Source organism: Oncorhynchus kisutch, linkage group LG13 (genome assembly GCF_002021735.2).
Source record: "Oncorhynchus kisutch isolate 150728-3 linkage group LG13, Okis_V2, whole genome shotgun sequence".
NCBI lineage: Eukaryota > Metazoa > Chordata > Actinopteri > Salmoniformes > Salmonidae > Oncorhynchus > Oncorhynchus kisutch.
Window position 1 is genome coordinate 43938389 of NC_034186.2, and position 17663 is coordinate 43956051.

General features: G+C 42.0%; 2 protein-coding genes across 7 annotated transcripts in view; both read left to right on the forward strand.

Annotated features, from left to right (window-relative positions):
* The window catches only part of LOC109902304 (FYVE and coiled-coil domain-containing protein 1), a 63169-nt gene extending 53720 nt beyond the window's left edge, over positions 1–9449 (forward strand). For 3 of the 6 annotated variants that reach the window (XM_020498570.2, XM_031786336.1, XM_020498571.2), the window contains exons 15-18: positions 305–397; positions 3789–3999; positions 5754–5863; positions 6276–9449. In XM_020498570.2, coding sequence (XP_020354159.1) covers positions 305–397; positions 3789–3999; positions 5754–5863; positions 6276–6348 — 487 coding nt within the window. In that variant the 3' untranslated portion in view covers positions 6349–9449. The other 3 variants (XR_004202414.1, XR_004202415.1, XM_031786338.1) reach the window with 3 other exon arrangements.
* A 1224-nt stretch (positions 9450–10673) lies between these two features.
* The window catches only part of ghrhrl (growth hormone releasing hormone receptor, like), a 54088-nt gene continuing 47098 nt past the window's right edge, over positions 10674–17663 (forward strand). Inside the window, exon 1 of the mRNA XM_031786339.1 lies at positions 10674–10934. Within this exon, the coding sequence (XP_031642199.1) occupies positions 10884–10934 (51 nt within the window). The 5' untranslated portion in view covers positions 10674–10883. The remainder of the gene's footprint in view (positions 10935–17663) is intronic.

The following is a 17663-nucleotide window of genomic DNA, read 5'->3' on the forward strand; positions in this document are numbered from 1 at the left end:
CTAACACAAATATTGCTATTTGCACTGATGTGGTGGTAAATGAAAAGTTGGGCAAACTCTGATCGCCGGTCACAGTGAGAAAGTTACGTTCCCTATACATTTTTCCCTACAGGCAGATAAACTGTCATGCAGTTTTACCCTCCAATACGCCACCGGTTATTTGTGGTTGTAAACATTACGACCACAGTATGGTTTGGTTCGGCCCTAAAGTCTTAATTAGCCAATAGACACAGTAGATGTGTGGTTATGAGAAGCTATGTGGTAAATCAATACTGTCTTTTGTCATGTGACCCACGGCATGCAGAGGCACAGGAGACACGACTCCAGATGACCCAGAAGAGAATGTGCCCACTCTGCAGGACGCAGAGATCGCCCTTCTCAAGTCTGGAGAAGTCACGTGAGTCTAGAACTTTGTGCACGCACACACACATACATACCCACACACACGTTGCAGATCTTTCACTGAACCCGAATAACACATCATCAACTAACATTTCTGATGTCAATAACAGCACTACTATTCCAGCTCCCTCTGCCAGTACTTCCTTTTTCCATTACAGGCAATTTCACGACTACACTGAATCCCGGCCAAGACTGGCAGTATATTGTGTGAGAGAACTCAAGTTGAAATCTCAGTCAAATCAAATTACTACTCTTCCTCTGATATGTGATGATGCCGCTGGAGGGGATGGCTTTATTGGCTCTTATCCAACCGTGCTATTTTGTTTGTTTTTCTGTGTTGTTCGTAACTTGTTTTGTACACAATGTTGCTGCTATCGTCTCTTATGACCGAAAAGAGTTTCTGAACAACCGAACTGTGATTACTCATCTCAAATTGGACAAAGTTTTTCTTTAATGAGTCATACGGGAAGGATATGCTCCAAACACCCGAACAGGCCCTCATCCCCTTCATTCGCTGGAGAAGGAAACAGAGATTTTGCAGAAAGAGGTCAGGGTGCCTTGTGAGTATCAGGCGACGAGTGGCTAATCTGCCTTTGCCCTCCGTACTGCTATCTGACGTTCAATCGCTGGAAAATAAATTGGACAAACTGAAACCACGTACATCCTACCAACGGGACATTTAAAAACTGTAATATCTTATGTTTCACAGAGTCGTGGCTGAACGACGACATTAATAACATACAGCTGGCAGGTTATACACGATCGGCAGGATAGAACAGCAGCCTCTGGTAAGACACGGGGCGGGGGCCTATGCATATTTGTAATCAACAGCTGGTGCACAATATCTAAGGAAATCTTGAGGTTTTGCTTGCCTAATGTAGAATATCTGATGATAAGCTGTAGACCATACTATCTACCATACATCACAGACCGATGCTGGCACTAAAACCAAACTCAATGAGCTGGATACCGCTGTAAGCAAACAGGAAAACACTCATGCAGAGGCGGCGCTCCTAGTGGCCGGGGACTTAAATGCAGTGAAACTTAAATCAGTTTTACCTAATTCCTATCAGCATGTTAAATGTGCAACCAGAAGGAAAAAATACTCTAGACCACCTTTACTCCACACACAGAGACGCATACAAAGCTCTTCCTCCATTTGGCAAATCTGACCATAATTCTATCCTCCTGATTCCTGCTTACAAGCACAAATTTAAGCAGGAAGCGCCAGTGACTCGGTCTATAAAAAAGTGGTCAGATGAAGCAGATGCTAAACTACAGGACAGTTTTGCTATCACAGACAAGAACATGTTCCGGGATTCTTCTGATGGCATTGAGGAGTACACATCAGGCACTGGCTTCATCAATAAGTGCATCGATGACGTCGTCCCCACAGTGACTGTACGTACATACCCCAACCAGAAGCCATGAATTGCAGGCAGCTTTCGAACTGAGCTAAAAGGTAGAGCTGCCGCTTTCAAGGAGCGGAAGCTTATAAGAAATCTCGCTATGCCCTCCGACGAATCCTTCAAACAGGCAAAGCTTCAATACAGGACTAAGATCGACTCGTACTACACTGGCTCCGACGCTCGTCGGATGTGGCAGGGCTTGCAAACTATTACCAACTACAAAGGGAAGCACAGCCGAGAGCTGCCCAGTGACACGAGCCTACCAGACGAGCTAAATAACTTCTATGCTCGCTTCGAGGCAAGTAACGCTGAAACATGCATGAGAGCATCAGCTGTTCCGGACGACTGTGTGATCACACTCTCCGCAGCCGATGTGAGTAGAACCTTTAAACAGGTCAACATTCACAAGGCCGCAGGGCCAGACAGATTACCAGGACGTGTACTCCGAGCATGCGCTGACCAACTGGAAAGTATCTTCACTGACATTTTCAACCTCTCCTTGTCTGAGTCTGTAATACCAACATGTTTCAGGCAGACCACCATAGTTCCTATGCCCAAGAACACTAAGGTAACCTCCCTAAATGACTACTGACCCGTAGCACTCATGTCTGTAGCCATGAAATGCTTTAAAAGGCTGGTCATGGCTCACATCAACACCATTTATCCCAGAAACCCTAGACCCACTCCAATTTGCATACCGCACCAACAGATCCACAGATGATGCGATCTCTACTGCACTCCACACTGCCCTTTCCCACCTGGACAAAAGGAACACCTATGTGAGAATGCTATTCATTGACTACAGCTCAGCATTCAGCACCTGCCCCCAGGTGGTAAGGGTAGGTAACAACACATCCGCCACGCTGATCCTCGTCACGGGGGCCCCTCAGGGGTGCATGCTCAGTCCCCTCCTGTACTCCCTGTTCACTCATGACTGCACGGCCAGGCATGACACCAACACCATCATTAAGTTGTGGTAGGCCTGATCACGACAACGATGAGACAGCCTATAGGGAGGAGGTCAGAGACCTGGCCGTGTGGTGCAAGTACAACAACCTCTCCCTCAATGTGATCAAGACGAAGGAGATGATTGTGGACTACAGGAAAAGGAGGACCGAGCACGTCCCCATTCTCATCGACGGGACTGTAGTGGAGCAGGTTGAGAGCTTCAAGTTCCTTGGCACCACATCACCAACAAACTAACATGGTCCAAGGACACCAAGACAGTCATGAGAAAGGCATGACAAAGTCTATTCCCCCTCAGAAAACAAAAAAGATTTGGCATGGGTCCTCAGATCCTCAAAAGGTTTTACAGCTGGACCATCGAGAGCATCCTGGTTGCATCACTGCCTGGTATGGCAACTGCTCGGCCTCTGACCGCTTGGCACTACAGAGGGTAGTGCGTACGGCCCAGTACATCACCGGGGCCAAGCTTCCTGCCACCCGGGACCTCTATACCAGGCGGTGTCAGAGGAAGGCCCTAAAAATTGTCAAAGACTCTAGCCACCCTAGTCATAGATTGTTCTCTATGCTACCGCACGACAAGCAGTAACAGAGCACCAAGTCTAGGTCCAAGAGGCTCCTAAACAGCTTCTACCCCCAAGCCATAAGAATTCTGAACAGCTAATCAAATGGCTACCCAGACTATTTGCATTGCCCCCCCCCTTCTTCCGTTCTACGCTGCTGCTACTCTCTGTTATTATCTATGCATAGTCACTTCAATAACTCTACCTACATGTACATATTACCTCGACACCGGTCCCCCTGCACATTGACTCTGTACCGGTACGCCCTGTATATAGTCCCGCTATTATTATTTACTGCTGCTCTTTAATTATTTGTTATTATCTCACTTTTTTTTTGCGGGGGTATTTTCTTAACTGCATTGTTGGTTAAGGGCTTGTAAGTAAGCATTTCACTGTAAGGTCTACACTTTTTGTATTCGGCGCATGTGACAAAAAATATTTGTGTTTCCAGTCTGGTCGTCCCTGTCAGCATCGACGACATCTCTCAGTTTGGCGATGGCTCCCGGGAGCTTTTTGTCAAGTCCAGTTGCTACAGTGTGATCTCCATCGTCGTGGTCGATTGCAGCCCCACCGTGAGCTGGATGTTCTCCTCGGAGCCCAAGAGCATCTCGTTCGGCATGGTGTACCGCGTGACCGCCGACGTCCCCGTGGAACAATCCAAGGTAGGACAACCACGCCCCAGCTCAGCTCTTAGATCAGTGGTCAATCACCAACCCAAGTCCTGGAGAGCTACTGTGTACAGGCAGGATTTTCTGCAGTCATCCAGGCTTTATTTGATTTAGGGGATGTGTCAAGCGTCTCGGTTTGGGAGAGTTGATCTTCTAGGATTATGTCTCCCCTGTCTATGGGGACGGCAGGTAGCCTAGTGGTTAGAGCGTTGGATTAGTAACTGAAAGGTTGCAAGATCAAATCCCCGAGCTGACAAGGTAAAAATCTGTCAATCTGCCCCTGAACAAGGCACTGTTCCCCGGTAGGCCGTCATTGTGAATAAGAATTTGTTCTTAACTGACTTGCCTAGTTAAATAAAATAAATGAATATGGACAGGGCCAAATTGAAATGCTTCTAACAGAAACAAGATATTTGACGCATAATGCATAGCCATGGTATAAAGGGAGCACTTTGGAGATCATGGAGACATTTTCAAAACAAATTTGGAGATGACTTTTATCTGCATTTTATCTATAATGTACTTTTTCACAGCCATTTGTTGATAACGAAATCTGAAAGAACTCTTGATACATTCAGTAACTTGGTAATAATATTCGTGCACGGCCCTTTATTGAAACGCATCGTCATTTTGTTTTGCCCAGAATGGATTCATGAAATGCATTCATCAGGTGCGAATTTAGTGGGCAATTGTCGTTACAATACGGTGAACATGGGCTCATTCTGTTCAGAACAGCCCCGAGTTTAAGAAGTGGTGGGAAAAGTACCCAAAAACAAAGCATGTGTGTTCAGTGAGACCACTTGATCAGAGGCAGTAGGGATGACCAGGGATGTTCTCTTGATAAGTGTGTGAATTGGACCATTTTCCTGTCCTGCTAAGTATTCAAAATGTAACAAGTGTCAGGGAAAATGTGTCAGGGAAAATGTATTGAGTAAAAAGTACATCATTTTCTTTAGGAATGTAGTGAAGTAAAAGTGAAAGTTGTCAAAAATATAAATAGTAAAGTAAAGATACCCCAGAAAACTACTTAAGTAGTACTTTTAAGTATTTTTACTTTAGTACTTTACACCACTGAGTTCATAGAGTTTGTCTCCATCGGCTTCAACTGCCGATGAGAATAAATAATTGACTCATCATTCTAGTCAATGAGTGTTTTAAATAGTCTGTTTCTCAAGCTTGTTTCTACAGTTTGTTTAAAAGGGCAACGGCTGTTCTGAAAAGTCACCTCTTTTCCTGTCTAAATGTCAACACAATCATCTTTTTTTCTCATGTTGACATTTTCTTTTGTTCTGCTTACGATGATTTTTGAAGCGGGTTTTAGACTAAATGTGAAATACTTTAAAATGTTGTGTGGCCTAAGTTACCCTGGATTCTACATTACATACTGTTTACTAATTGGAAATATGATAATACAAAGCCGATAATACAAAACCTTTTTACACATAAATAGTACATAGACCAGGGTTGTCAAACTCAATTCCTGGACACTCGGTCTACGGGTTTTCGCTCCTCCCCTGTACTTGATTGATCAATAAAGGCAATTTGTTTGTTAGGAACTCCTCTCACATGGTTGTCTAGGTCTTAATTGGACATGCATTGACAGGAAATAGCTAAAACCAGCATACTCACGACCCTCCAGGGATTGAATTTGACACCTCTGACTTAGACAACATTGTATTGAGCATTTTTTGAAGTAATAGCATTCAAATCTAGGACTTTAAACACATCTTCTAATGCTCTGCTCTCAGGTGCTGATTCCTCTGACTCGCTGTAACTCCCACAAAGAGGCCATCCAAGGCCAGCTGAAAGTCAGGAACCCTGGTCTCTACACACTCATCTTCGACAACTCCTTCTCAAGGTTCGATACGCTAAAGATGCCCATTATTATTTGTATTATTATTGTTGTTACCCATACTCACTCAAAGTTCTTTAACACTCCCGTGTTCTTGTCTAGAGCAGAGCGTCATCCCTTTGACAACTCCTTATCAGCATACGACAGGCAAAACGTTAATGTGCTTACTCGTACTCGCGCAAAACCCTTCAACACTCACACTGAAATCCTCCTCCTCATGGTAGCGTGTGCTTGTGTAGAACATCTATCGCTAGCATCAAGTCCGTATCCAGTTCCCAGGCTTCCCTTGTGGCGAAGGATGACGGCTCTAAAGTACTGAAGTACAATGAAGTACTGCGCCGTACTAATTGCTTGTGATTGTATAATCTTAATGTTGCATATTTTCATTTTGTTCTACTTCTTCATCGCATCCTCACAGGTTCATCTCCAAGAAAGTCCTCTACCACTTGACACTCGAGAAGCCGGTTATTTACGACGGAAGGGATTTTTAAGACTGATAGTGGACACTTACGCAGGTTAAATGTTATAGGGGAGGGAGAGGGTACAGAGGGAGGACAATGTGTCCATTTCATTTTTACAGGTATTTAATTAGAAAGGATTTCATGTGCTTATTTTGTTCTGTATTCCCCACCAAGTATTTTATGTTTAGTTTTGCTGTTTTATTCTGAATTGTTTTTTGTAGGATCCCTATATTTTTTTAACACTAGTGCTTTTATGTTTTGGAGTGTGTTAGTTATGTTTTAGTTAGAGCACAAACACCCTACAGACATAGTGGTTCGCTCTTAAGTCAAATGGTTTGACCTAATGGACTCCTCACTGAGATTCGGTGGTGAAATTCAAAACAAAACCTAACCACAGCTAAGGGGTTAAAACACGCCATGGTCTTGTTAAAGATGGAGAAGTTATTGCACACACTCCTTAAGATGACCACACATTTATACACATGTTATTAGTTCTGATTTTCTTTCTACCGTGGACTAGCACAGTGTCCACAGGTGAGATGATTCTTCTTGAGCAACTGCATACATTTGAATCACACAATCAGTAGGGAACACTGTACAAATAGAGCATCTGTTTCAAGCTCCAAAAACAACACGTTGTTAAGGAGAAGGCAGTTACGTTGGAGCATCCTCAAAATGCTGTGATGCTGAGGGAACAGAATGAAAGTGCGGGTCAACAGTCAGTAGTACAGGGGGATTGAAAGCTTTGCTACCAAATTCTTGTGTCAGGTGGGACTTTTGAAGCCTACTGTTTGAGTGAATTGAACACTATGAAGGACCTCTCTCTTCGACCCGTCGATAGCCTTTCCTGAAGTTAGTCCATATTTCATGTTTTCAGATGGAAGACTGCCATCGTCAATGTCATGTTGAAAGCACAAGGGGGCGGGGGGCTTTTATATCCCAAAGAGAAATCCATTTTCAAATGGTTTTGTTTAAAAGACAATGTCTTCTCTTATTTTAACATAATACTATTGTTTAAAAGGACACTATATTATATTATTGCAGCACACTGTCAACTATTATGATCTATTACCAAGCTCAATTTCACTCACTGACAAAGCAAGTGCCAATCCTTGCCTTTGAACATAATTTTTTCAAAGTTATGTTTCCATTACAAGACACATAAAAACTGCACTGTGAAAATGAAAAGTTAAGTGCCAAGATGGCACATTGTCTTTTCACGTGTGCAGATTTGACATGTGTTTTGGATAGCCAGTTCGTGCTATACTCAGCATCTTTAAGAATCCACTGTTGTATACAGTGCTTCTACTTCTTTAATGTTTAGGCTCTCCTCAAGGAATAATGCTTAGCCATAGGCTATCCTCATGGAATAATACTTAGCCATAGGCTATCCTCATGGAATAATACTTAGCCATAGGCTATCCTCATGGAATAATACTTAGCCATAGGCTATCCTCATGGAATAATACTTAGCCATAGGCTATCCTCATGGAATAATACTTAGCCATAGGCTATCCTCATGGAATAATACTTAGCCATAGGCTATCCTCATGGAATAATACTTAGCCATAGGCTATCCTCATGGAATAATACTTAGCCGAAAGGCTATCCTCAAGGAGCACCTCAGGGCACAGTGGAGTAGAGTGGTTCTCAACTGGTTTTGCCTCGGGTCCCAAATTGAACCAGGTTGTCTCAGTTGCAAAATGTGCCAAAAACTATGTTTAAAATTATATGAAATTATATGACAAGGGAAAAACATTCCCACCTCTTTCATGGTCATTAATTCAATTTGGACCATATTCTTGATGAAGAATTTTAAACTCACTGGTTTGAGATGACAAAATCAACCAAGAATTGCACAGCTAATAGCTATATATTGAAATACTGTGATTGAAAAAAGATTTTTCAGAGATTCAATTATTACATTTTTTAAATTCATTATCATTTCTACACACCTACCTGATTTAAGTTCAGACTGGAGTATTTTTTCCATATATATATATATATATATATATATATATATATATATATATATATATATATATATATATACAGTACCAGTCAATAGTTTGGACACACCTACTTATTCCAGGGTTTTTCTTAGTTTGTACTATTTTCTACATTGTAGAATAATAGTGAAGACATGAAAACTATGAAATAACACATATGGAATCATGTAGTAACTAAAAAAGTGTTCAACAAATCAAAATATATTTTATATTTGAGATTCTACAAAGTAGCCCCCCTTTGTCTTGATGACAGCTTTGCACACTTTTGACTGGTATAAATATTTGTTAAAAAAATACACCCGAGGCGCATTCAAAACCTTGGGTTGCGACCCACCAGTTGAGAATTGCTGGTGTAGTGTACCATGGCAAGCTTATGTTTGTGTAAGGTCTTTCCGGATTATATCTGAACTGTTTATAATAGCAGGCCTATATATGATATACCATCATAGGAATATGATTTTGTAATATATCTTTGTAAGGGAGTTTAGAATTTTGTTATAGCCATACATTCTAGATCTTGTGTTTTTTGTTGTTGTCACTAATCTAAGTTGATCGTTGTCTTTCTCTATTAGTCGCTATAGTAATAAGGCGTGACCACCCGTGTTTACAATACTGCCTATTCAAGGAGCTTACCAATGTTTTTCACGAATGAAGCAAGGTCCGCGGTGGGGTTTTCCCCCATCCTAACGATAACCATTCGAGTGGAAAATGCAATACTGACCCAAGATCAGATTCTAGGGGCAACTTCACCCTACACCAAAGAGTCTAGTGCTAAATCGGATGCTGCTTTTGTAGAGAACTGTTTCCCATTTCTAAGATTTTATGAGTGGTCTAAATTTGTGCAATTTGTATACAAAAAGCCTCATATTTTCTCTACAGTTTTGCACTTTTTGTAATGAAAAACAATAATAATGATTTACAAAGTCACTAGGAATTGTGTTTTGAACCAAGTCTGTTTGATGGTGGTTGTGCTGGGGAAGATATCCTATGTATTTTATTTAAAAAAAACTTCTTTCAAGAGTCAGCCACCATCATATTCTGTATCTATGCACTCACTTTTATAATGGTTATAATACTGGTAAAACGTACAGTTCAACTTTAAAATAAAGTTTGTAAATGTCACTTTCTTCCACTTCCTAACTCATCACACCTATTCCAGGTGGACAGTCTCTAGAAAATAAGGTGTCCATCAGATATCCCTGTGGTTCTAGGTAGACCCTTTTTTCTGTGTGTGTGTAGAGTGGTTTTCAGGGTCTCAATTTCTATGCGTTGGGGACACTGCACAGACCAGGGATTTTGACACTCCAAGCCTAATTCCCTCTGTTGCGTCTTGGCATCTCCTCTCACCTGGCCACTGTTTCGTCTGGCGAGGGCCAACGGTGCCTTTCAGTTGGAGACAAACGCATCGACGCAGCTCGAGTGGAAGCAATGACAACAATGATATGCGCTGGAGCTACGGGTTAATTGAGTGCATAATGTGCTTTTCATATCATTACCTATTGACTTATATGATGACCAATCCGACTCTGCAGGTGCGCCATTATGCGTATGTTGAGTTTGTCTATCCCCACCAGATGCGTTCAGGACATGCAGGTTGAAATATCAAAACGAACTGTGAACAACTATATTCATTGGGGACAGGTCGAAACTTGCTATTGCTTGCTAATTTGTTCTGGGATATAAACATTGGGTTGTTATTTGAGGTCCTTTTTTTTGCTAGATCTTTGTAGGATTTGGAGTCACACAAAATCATGTGTTCTCTACTCCAACAATTCATCCACAGATAAAAGGGGAAACCTAGTTCGTTTTCAGTTCTCTCTGATTTTATATGGCGTTTGGCAACCAACTTTCAGGTGCATTATCGCAACCAACTGATCGGGACACCTTCATCTTTCAATCACCCACGTGTGTATATGCTCCTAAAAACCAATAAGATGGGAGATGCGGGACTTGCAGCGGGTCAAGTGTCTAAAATAGAGCCAAGTTCTATTTTAGTCGCCTGGCTACGCAGACGCGCACGATCCGTTTGGATGAAATTCAACGCTCGTGCACGAAACGCTGTTGGTGTGTTCAGTATTTTAGATGCAATTGTGATAAAATACATAACGTTCGTTCCAGTCTACAGGTGATCTTTCCTAGGTGTAAAATGTCATTATTCCACCCATACATGCTTACAGAAATGTCCAATTACGCACGACAAAGGACTGGACTGCAATAGGACACTTGGTTTGACCCACAAGCATACACCCACAATTAAAGTTTACATAGGTGTTAGTTTTGATAACATTTTTGCTTCATAAATGTGACTTTGAAGTGCGAGATGCTTGTGCAGACCACAAGTGGCACGCGCAGGCTCCGAAGCAGCAGAGAGCAGATGGTTTTAGATTAATCTTTCTGGGTGGTGGAGAGAAGCTTCCCGCTACCTGCCTTAGTGCACGTCATTTTCTGTCTATGATAAAGGATGCATGGAGACTTCTTTAAATAGACAGCAGTTCAGTAAGAGCGGACTGTGAGCTGAGTTGTACTGGCGCATTCATACAGCTTTGAACACTCAAGATGTGCGTCCCTGTCTATTGGATTCTTTTCGCGACATCTTTGGCTCCATCTGTGAGTATTTGAAGTGCTTTTTTTAAACCACAGTATCACTAATGGCATTGTGCATATTTTGTAACGTTTTTGTTCATTTTGGTCTTCAGCGAGGTTTTTCTTCGGCTGTTCGTCCACGTGACATTTTTCTTTCTTGAGGCAAGCCGAAGTTCAGAAATTCGGTTGCCGAATTCTACGCCCCTTAGTTTGTGATTGGTGAACAGTAGGGATTATTCAATGAAGTGTTTGTAATCATTCAAGGACATAAAGACTCGTTTTCATGCAAATTTTTTCACTGGAAAAATAATGCAACAAACATCTTAGATGTAAAATTGCGGGACTAAGACCACCTCGGCAAAAACGTCTAAATTTATTACAGACTTCTTGAGTTATTTTAGACTAATTCAGACTAGGTTGATGAAGCGTACACTACGGCGTCTCAAGAGGAACAAATAGTACTATTTCCGCTTTGTTTTTCTCGTTTATCAAGTGAAGGTCTTCTAAGGAGTATGCGATAGTGATGGGCATTCCGGCTCTTTTCAGTGAGCTCACCAAAAAGAGCCGGCTCTTTAAAAAAAAAATTTAAAATATTTTTTCAAATCAAGCAGTTTGCGATCGTTTGACAATGATTGGTGTTAAAACAATTATAATTAAATGATTAAATGAAATCATACTCTACCTTAACCACAAAGTATTTAAAAATGCATTGGTTTGTTATGAAAAAGAATGCTATTAAACATGTGCATTTAAAGTATAACTTTTTAATGTATATGAACAAAGTGCATATAAATCTAAACATTCAAATCGAATACAATCTGAACAGCATAATAGAATATTGCACCATATCAAAGAAAAATAAATAACAATGTGCAAAACTGCAGCTTCCCACTTAAAACATTAAACTGGTCCCTCTTTTCTCTCTCTTCTTTATTGCCATGTTATAACCAGCAGCGCACAGCAATGCTGACCATATTTTGCTTTTATGAGAGATTTGCATTCAGAAATGCAAGCTGCCTCACTTTCGAGCGGTTGATGCGGTTTCTTCTCTCAGTAATTATTTGTCCCATTTTTGAGAAGATCCTCTCAAAGGGAACGGATGTGGCCACTATGCAGTGTCTCCCTGTCATGACTTTAGTAAGCCGTGGGTAGACAGAGGCCTTGTTCTTCCACCAGCTCAGAGGATCTGCAGATCTTTGGAGGAGGGGCTCCTACAAATAGGATCGGACCTCCATTATGGCATCTGCTGAGGGATTACTTCGTGCTGCATCCCCAGTTGCTCTCTCGTCAAACAGCAGATGTTTGTGGCACTACCTGGTGCCTGAGCCAGCTGACTGCTGGGGTTGTCCCTCCCTGCTGCTGAGGTTATTCTGTGAAGATCCTCATCAATCACTCTGGCATCACTGAAGGCTAACTTCTTAAATCTGTGGTCAAGTGAAGCAGTTTCTGATAGCACGTGATTATATTCCATTCTGTGGAACATTCTGTCCATTGTCCGTCAACTCTGTCACATGTACTGTGGTTACATTTGCTTCTCTCTGGCCGCTGGCTGTAATTCGCTGCAGACCCTTACACAGGAGTATCGTTTTTGAGGCTGTCACATAGCTGAAAAGAGAGAACAGTAACTTATTACTTCAGGTTAATGTTTTGTCTACTGATACTACATTCTGATCTACTGCTCATATACATATAAAATACTGGATTAAATAATGATGTAGTAATAACTGCTTGCTCTACCTCTCTCCACTGATCTCCACAGTGACCTGCTCAAAGGGTTCCAGGACTCTGCACACCTCCTCCACCACCTCCCATTCCTCTTGGGTCAGAGCATCAACAGGTGCATTGACAATGGCCAGGGTAGAGATGATGGCATCCTTTGACTCAAGAAACCACTTCAACATGTAAAATGTTGAATTCCACCTTGTAGTGCAGTCTTGTTTAGGCCTCAGCTCAGGCATCCCCATCTGGCGTTGTGAAGTTGTTAGTTTTTCAGCACCTACTGTGCTCCTGTGGAAGTATTCCACAGCTGCTTTCACTTTGTCCACAGTGGGCTTCATCACCTTCAGAGCATCTCTTACAATCAGGTTGATTGTGTGGGCAAGACATGGATGATGGGTCGATTTGAACATTTTCATGTCTTTGGTTATGTTAGCTGCATTGTCGCTAACACAACAAACCACTTTTCCATCTACTTGCCATTCTCTGGCGACTCTCAACAGTTCCTCTGCCAAGTTTTCTGAGGTGTGTCTGTCGCTGAACTCAAAGCAGTCCAGAAGACAGCTAGACATCGAAAAATCTTCAATGATGTGGTTACCTTTGATGTCCAGCAGTCAGTGGTAAGGCAAACTGCAGTAGCTTTGCGGACTCTTTCCCGCACTGAAGCCTGTGGGCTCTTGTACAGTTGTGGAATAAGTGATTTTGAAAGGGTTTTCCTTCTTGGAATTGTGTACATTGATTTAGACTATTGCTATAATTTCTAAAAAACCTCTGTCCTCCATTATCAAAAATGGCTGGAAATCGGTGGCAATCATTTTAGCCAATGCAATATCAATTTGGCCTTGTTTTGATACAGACATAGACTGGGTAGACATAGAATACTGGGTTGCTGTCGCGGAGTAGGCCTACTTGACTGAGTGGATACATCTCCACGTGTGGAGGTGCAGGCTCCACCACTATCACTAGCAGGCCCGCTAGTTTATCGAAGCTCGGCTACAGCTAGCTTCACAGTTGGGTGCACAGTTCGCATATGTCGGTGTAGGTTGTGCGTAGAACCGGCTTTATATCAGATTTTGTTTTGGCAAATTCTACACTGTGCTCTGACATTTGTCTACATTATTAAAATGCATCCAATTGCTACTGTGCTTCCGACTCATTTTCCAGCTGTTGTTTTCACAGCTGCCCTCCCTCTCTCTCCTCGGCTGCTAAGTGTGTGACTGTGAGTGAGTTGGCTCGGCCCTCCCTCATGCATCTTTGGTTCATTGGTTGACACGGCGTGTCTGATTGACAGGAACAACAGGTGAGGCTGTTAGTCTGAGCAGACAGTCAGAACGAATATGTGCACTTGAGCATGTAGGTCTATATTATTTAATTTCTTTTTTGGTTCCTTGAATTAGTTAATTCTAGTCATTTAAATATTTTGGTTATTCATGTCTTAATTTTTTAAATAGATTCGTCTCTTCTGATATGCAAGCCGGCTCCCAACGTTCACCTAGAGCCGACTCGCTCGCGAACGACCCATCACTAGTATGCGAGGCACATACGTTCACTTCGCCTAGCCGAGTTCTGCTCGGAGTAGCATGCAGAAGCACTTACACGGATGCTAAGGACGGTATTGATCATGCATTAGACTACAAAAGTATAAACAACGACGAGCGTTACCAATTAGGTTACGCGCTCGATGTAGTTTACACAGAATAGGCTATGTATTACATGTTAATTGATAACAAAAAAACGGGCACACACGTGTATGATGACGAATTACACTTCGAAACGTGTCTCTTAATTTCCCGTTTGAAACTTTAATGAAGAGGCTCCATTAAAAAACAATCTGTGAAGACTGCAAGGGGATAGCTATATACATTTTTAAGCGCAAGCACGTGTGTGTTGGCGTGCATGTGTGCATACATCGAACGGTGTGGAGTGGTCCTTTTCTTTCATTGGTGTAATTAAATCTATGGCACGAAAGCCCCCTAATCAATGAGGTTGTGCTGCCCCTCTGTGATTGTATTCTAATAAACTCGGCTCCTCTGCAAGGCACTTATAAAGTTCCTCTGCAAGGTTAATGTTAATCAAATTGGAGTACGTGGTATTTCCGGATTAAGGATGCGATTAATTATTGTTGTTTGTGCCACAATGTCCAAAGGTAGTCACCTCATATCCACATTTTGAAGTGTGGCCAGGCTAATAAATGAACTGTGTTTCATTTATGAAATTAAGAGTAGCCCATGTGTCCCCTTTCCACGCTAAAGACTTGTTTGTGCTGTCTTTTAGCAACCTTCTATAGCCATTGTGTGATGATGACAATGGCCATTTAGCCTAGGAGTTGGCAAGACAGCCCAATTAGATCTGAGACCAGAGGGCTAGATTTTGTATTGAATTGTTGGAATATTCTGGCCATGTATGATCACGTTGGCATACTGTAGCCTGAGTGCCAGTCTGTTTGTGCTCTCATGCCAACTCCTTGTCACTCAAGTCATGTTTGGCTTGACAATGGCAGCAATGGAGTTGGCAAGAGCACTAACAGATCTGGGACCAGGCTAGGCATACAGTGCTCTGATTTCCCCCGGAGCCAAGGGTGATGTTGACTCTGTCAAAATTAAATGTTATTCTTTGCCCACTCACTTTTGCTGCAACACCAAATAGCCTAGCTCTGGTCCAGGTCATTAGTACACAGTTGTGGACAAACACGTACCAGCAACCTGGACCAGAGCTACAAATAACAAGTCAACTCAGTGTGTAGCCTACTGATCAATTGTGCAATGCCTTGTCAGTGTTATAGTAGGCCTATAATGGTCAGCTGGGCTGGTCATGACTGAGTCCACAAACCAGGGTCTGGTTCTGAATTAACATACATAAAGCACCCCCTGGAGATAATAAAGTAAGTGACATCTGCCCAGTTAAACCACTGGCTGGGAGTTACGATCTGTTTTGTATTCATGTCACAACTCACTGCCGAGAGTGTCTGACAGTTTTTCCTGATTTAGATTTTAAAAACGCTACATATGTGTGTCCAGAATCATAATGGACAATCTTATTACCTAAATAAGTTTTGTGATGTGGAGATATGTCAGCTCATCATCCTCATTCCATTCCTATGACCCTTGACCACTAACTGCAGCATCACAAGAGAGGTAATTCTAACGAGCCAGTTGGCTTCCATTACAAAAGCCATCCCTCTCCTTTACGGCTGATGATAATGCCATGGGTCTCTCTCTGTGTTTCTGTTTTCTCTCTCTCATCCTCTTTCTCTCGATTTGTCTGTCTCTGTCACACACATTCTCTCTCCCCCTCCTATTTCGTTCCTTCGTTCTCTCACTTTCTCTCACCCCCTCTCTCTTTCTCTCGCTAATGCAATCACAGATTTCAAAGACACCATCATCATCATATCGTCTATCTCCCTCAAAAGACGCGGGAGTGGAAAGTGGCAATTTCCGTCTGCTGTTGATAAACAACAGCTGCTCTTTGTCAACAGAGAGCTCTCATTTGTCCATCTCTATGGTTACGTTCCAAATGGTGCCCTGTTCCCTATATACGGTAGTGCACTACATTTGACCAGAGCCTTGTATGCCCTGGTCAAACGTAGTACACTAAACGGGGAATAGGTTGACATTTGGGGGCGCAACCTATGTCTGGAAGTCATACCATTATGTCTGTTTTCACAAAATAAAGTCTTAACTTAAATTCATGTTTAAAAAATAAATTGCTAACGAGAGCAAATTTACTTAAATTAATCGGGATGTACCGCATATTATTATTTATTTTTTTAGAGAGAAAGAGTGTATGTTTTAAAATGTGTGTGTACCAGTATGTGTATTTGATCTGATGGACCCTGGATCGTCGGCACTTAATGGGTTTACCTCTATTTCAAAGGCCATTTCACAGCCTGCTGAGAACCAAGCGTTCTGGTCTGGCCTTATAGGCAGGTTGTGCTTTGGTGCTCTCAAAAGGCATTGGTTATTCTTCCTTCCTTTCTCTCGCTTGCTTGCTCGTTTTCTCTTACTTTCTCTCTCACTGTTTTACGCTCGCTCACTCGCACACACACACACAATCATTCTTCCTAATTCTTTGTTCTTTGGCATTGAAAAGTGCAATTAAAAAGAACAATCTCTCTATCTTACCCTCTTTTGATCTCCCCCTCCAATTGTATCTATATATATTCCCCACCCTGACCTTTCCTATGTCTATCTTTCTCTTGAGCTACTTCCCGCTCAGTTGAGTGCTGCCCATATTAGATTGAATAAGCTTTTGAAAACCCACTTTTACCTCATCGGAAGAGCAGTCTGTATGTAGACCGTACTGTACTGTTGCACAACCATATGAACCAGCCTAGTAAGGAAGGACCATATTGTATTTGAAGTGTGTGTCTGTGTGAATTTGTCCACGTGTGTGGCCCAAGCCTAATTATCTCTAAGCTAAAATCCACTCTCATGATGTACCGTGCATTCTCTCCCACTTTCATGTTCCTCCATCTTCTTTTTCCACCCAAAAGGAGAGAATAATTGTGGAGTAAATTGCTTAATGAGATCCCTTATTAGTCTATTAGCGATGCATTAGGAACAAAAGAAGGCATTAACCAGGCTCTTTACCCCTCATCCTCAGAAACAGTTCGGTATTCTGAGGCAGAGAGGAACTGCAAACAAAAGCTCCAGCAAACTGGATCAAGTATAAAATAAAATACAAAAAAGTGTTGTTACCGGCGACGGAAATCGAAGTTGGAAGCTGAGCATTGAGCTCTTTTGTGATGTCTGACTTATTTTATCCAATGGTAGCCCTTCGCTCTCCACCTCAGAATGTTTGGTCATATTTGGCCATGTACCGACCTACATAGGGAGCTGTTATGTCACCCTTTAAACACCCCTTGTAGCGTATGACATAAGCTTATAGAGGATTTGTGAAAGGATCTTTAAAGTGCTTGTGAACTGTTTATGTATACTATATGAAGCCTTAATAAGTTGTGGTTCCTGTTCCATTGGGTGGACTAATTTGGTAAGTGGAGAATTGACTGTGAATAATTATTTTTCCCCATTCTGTCCC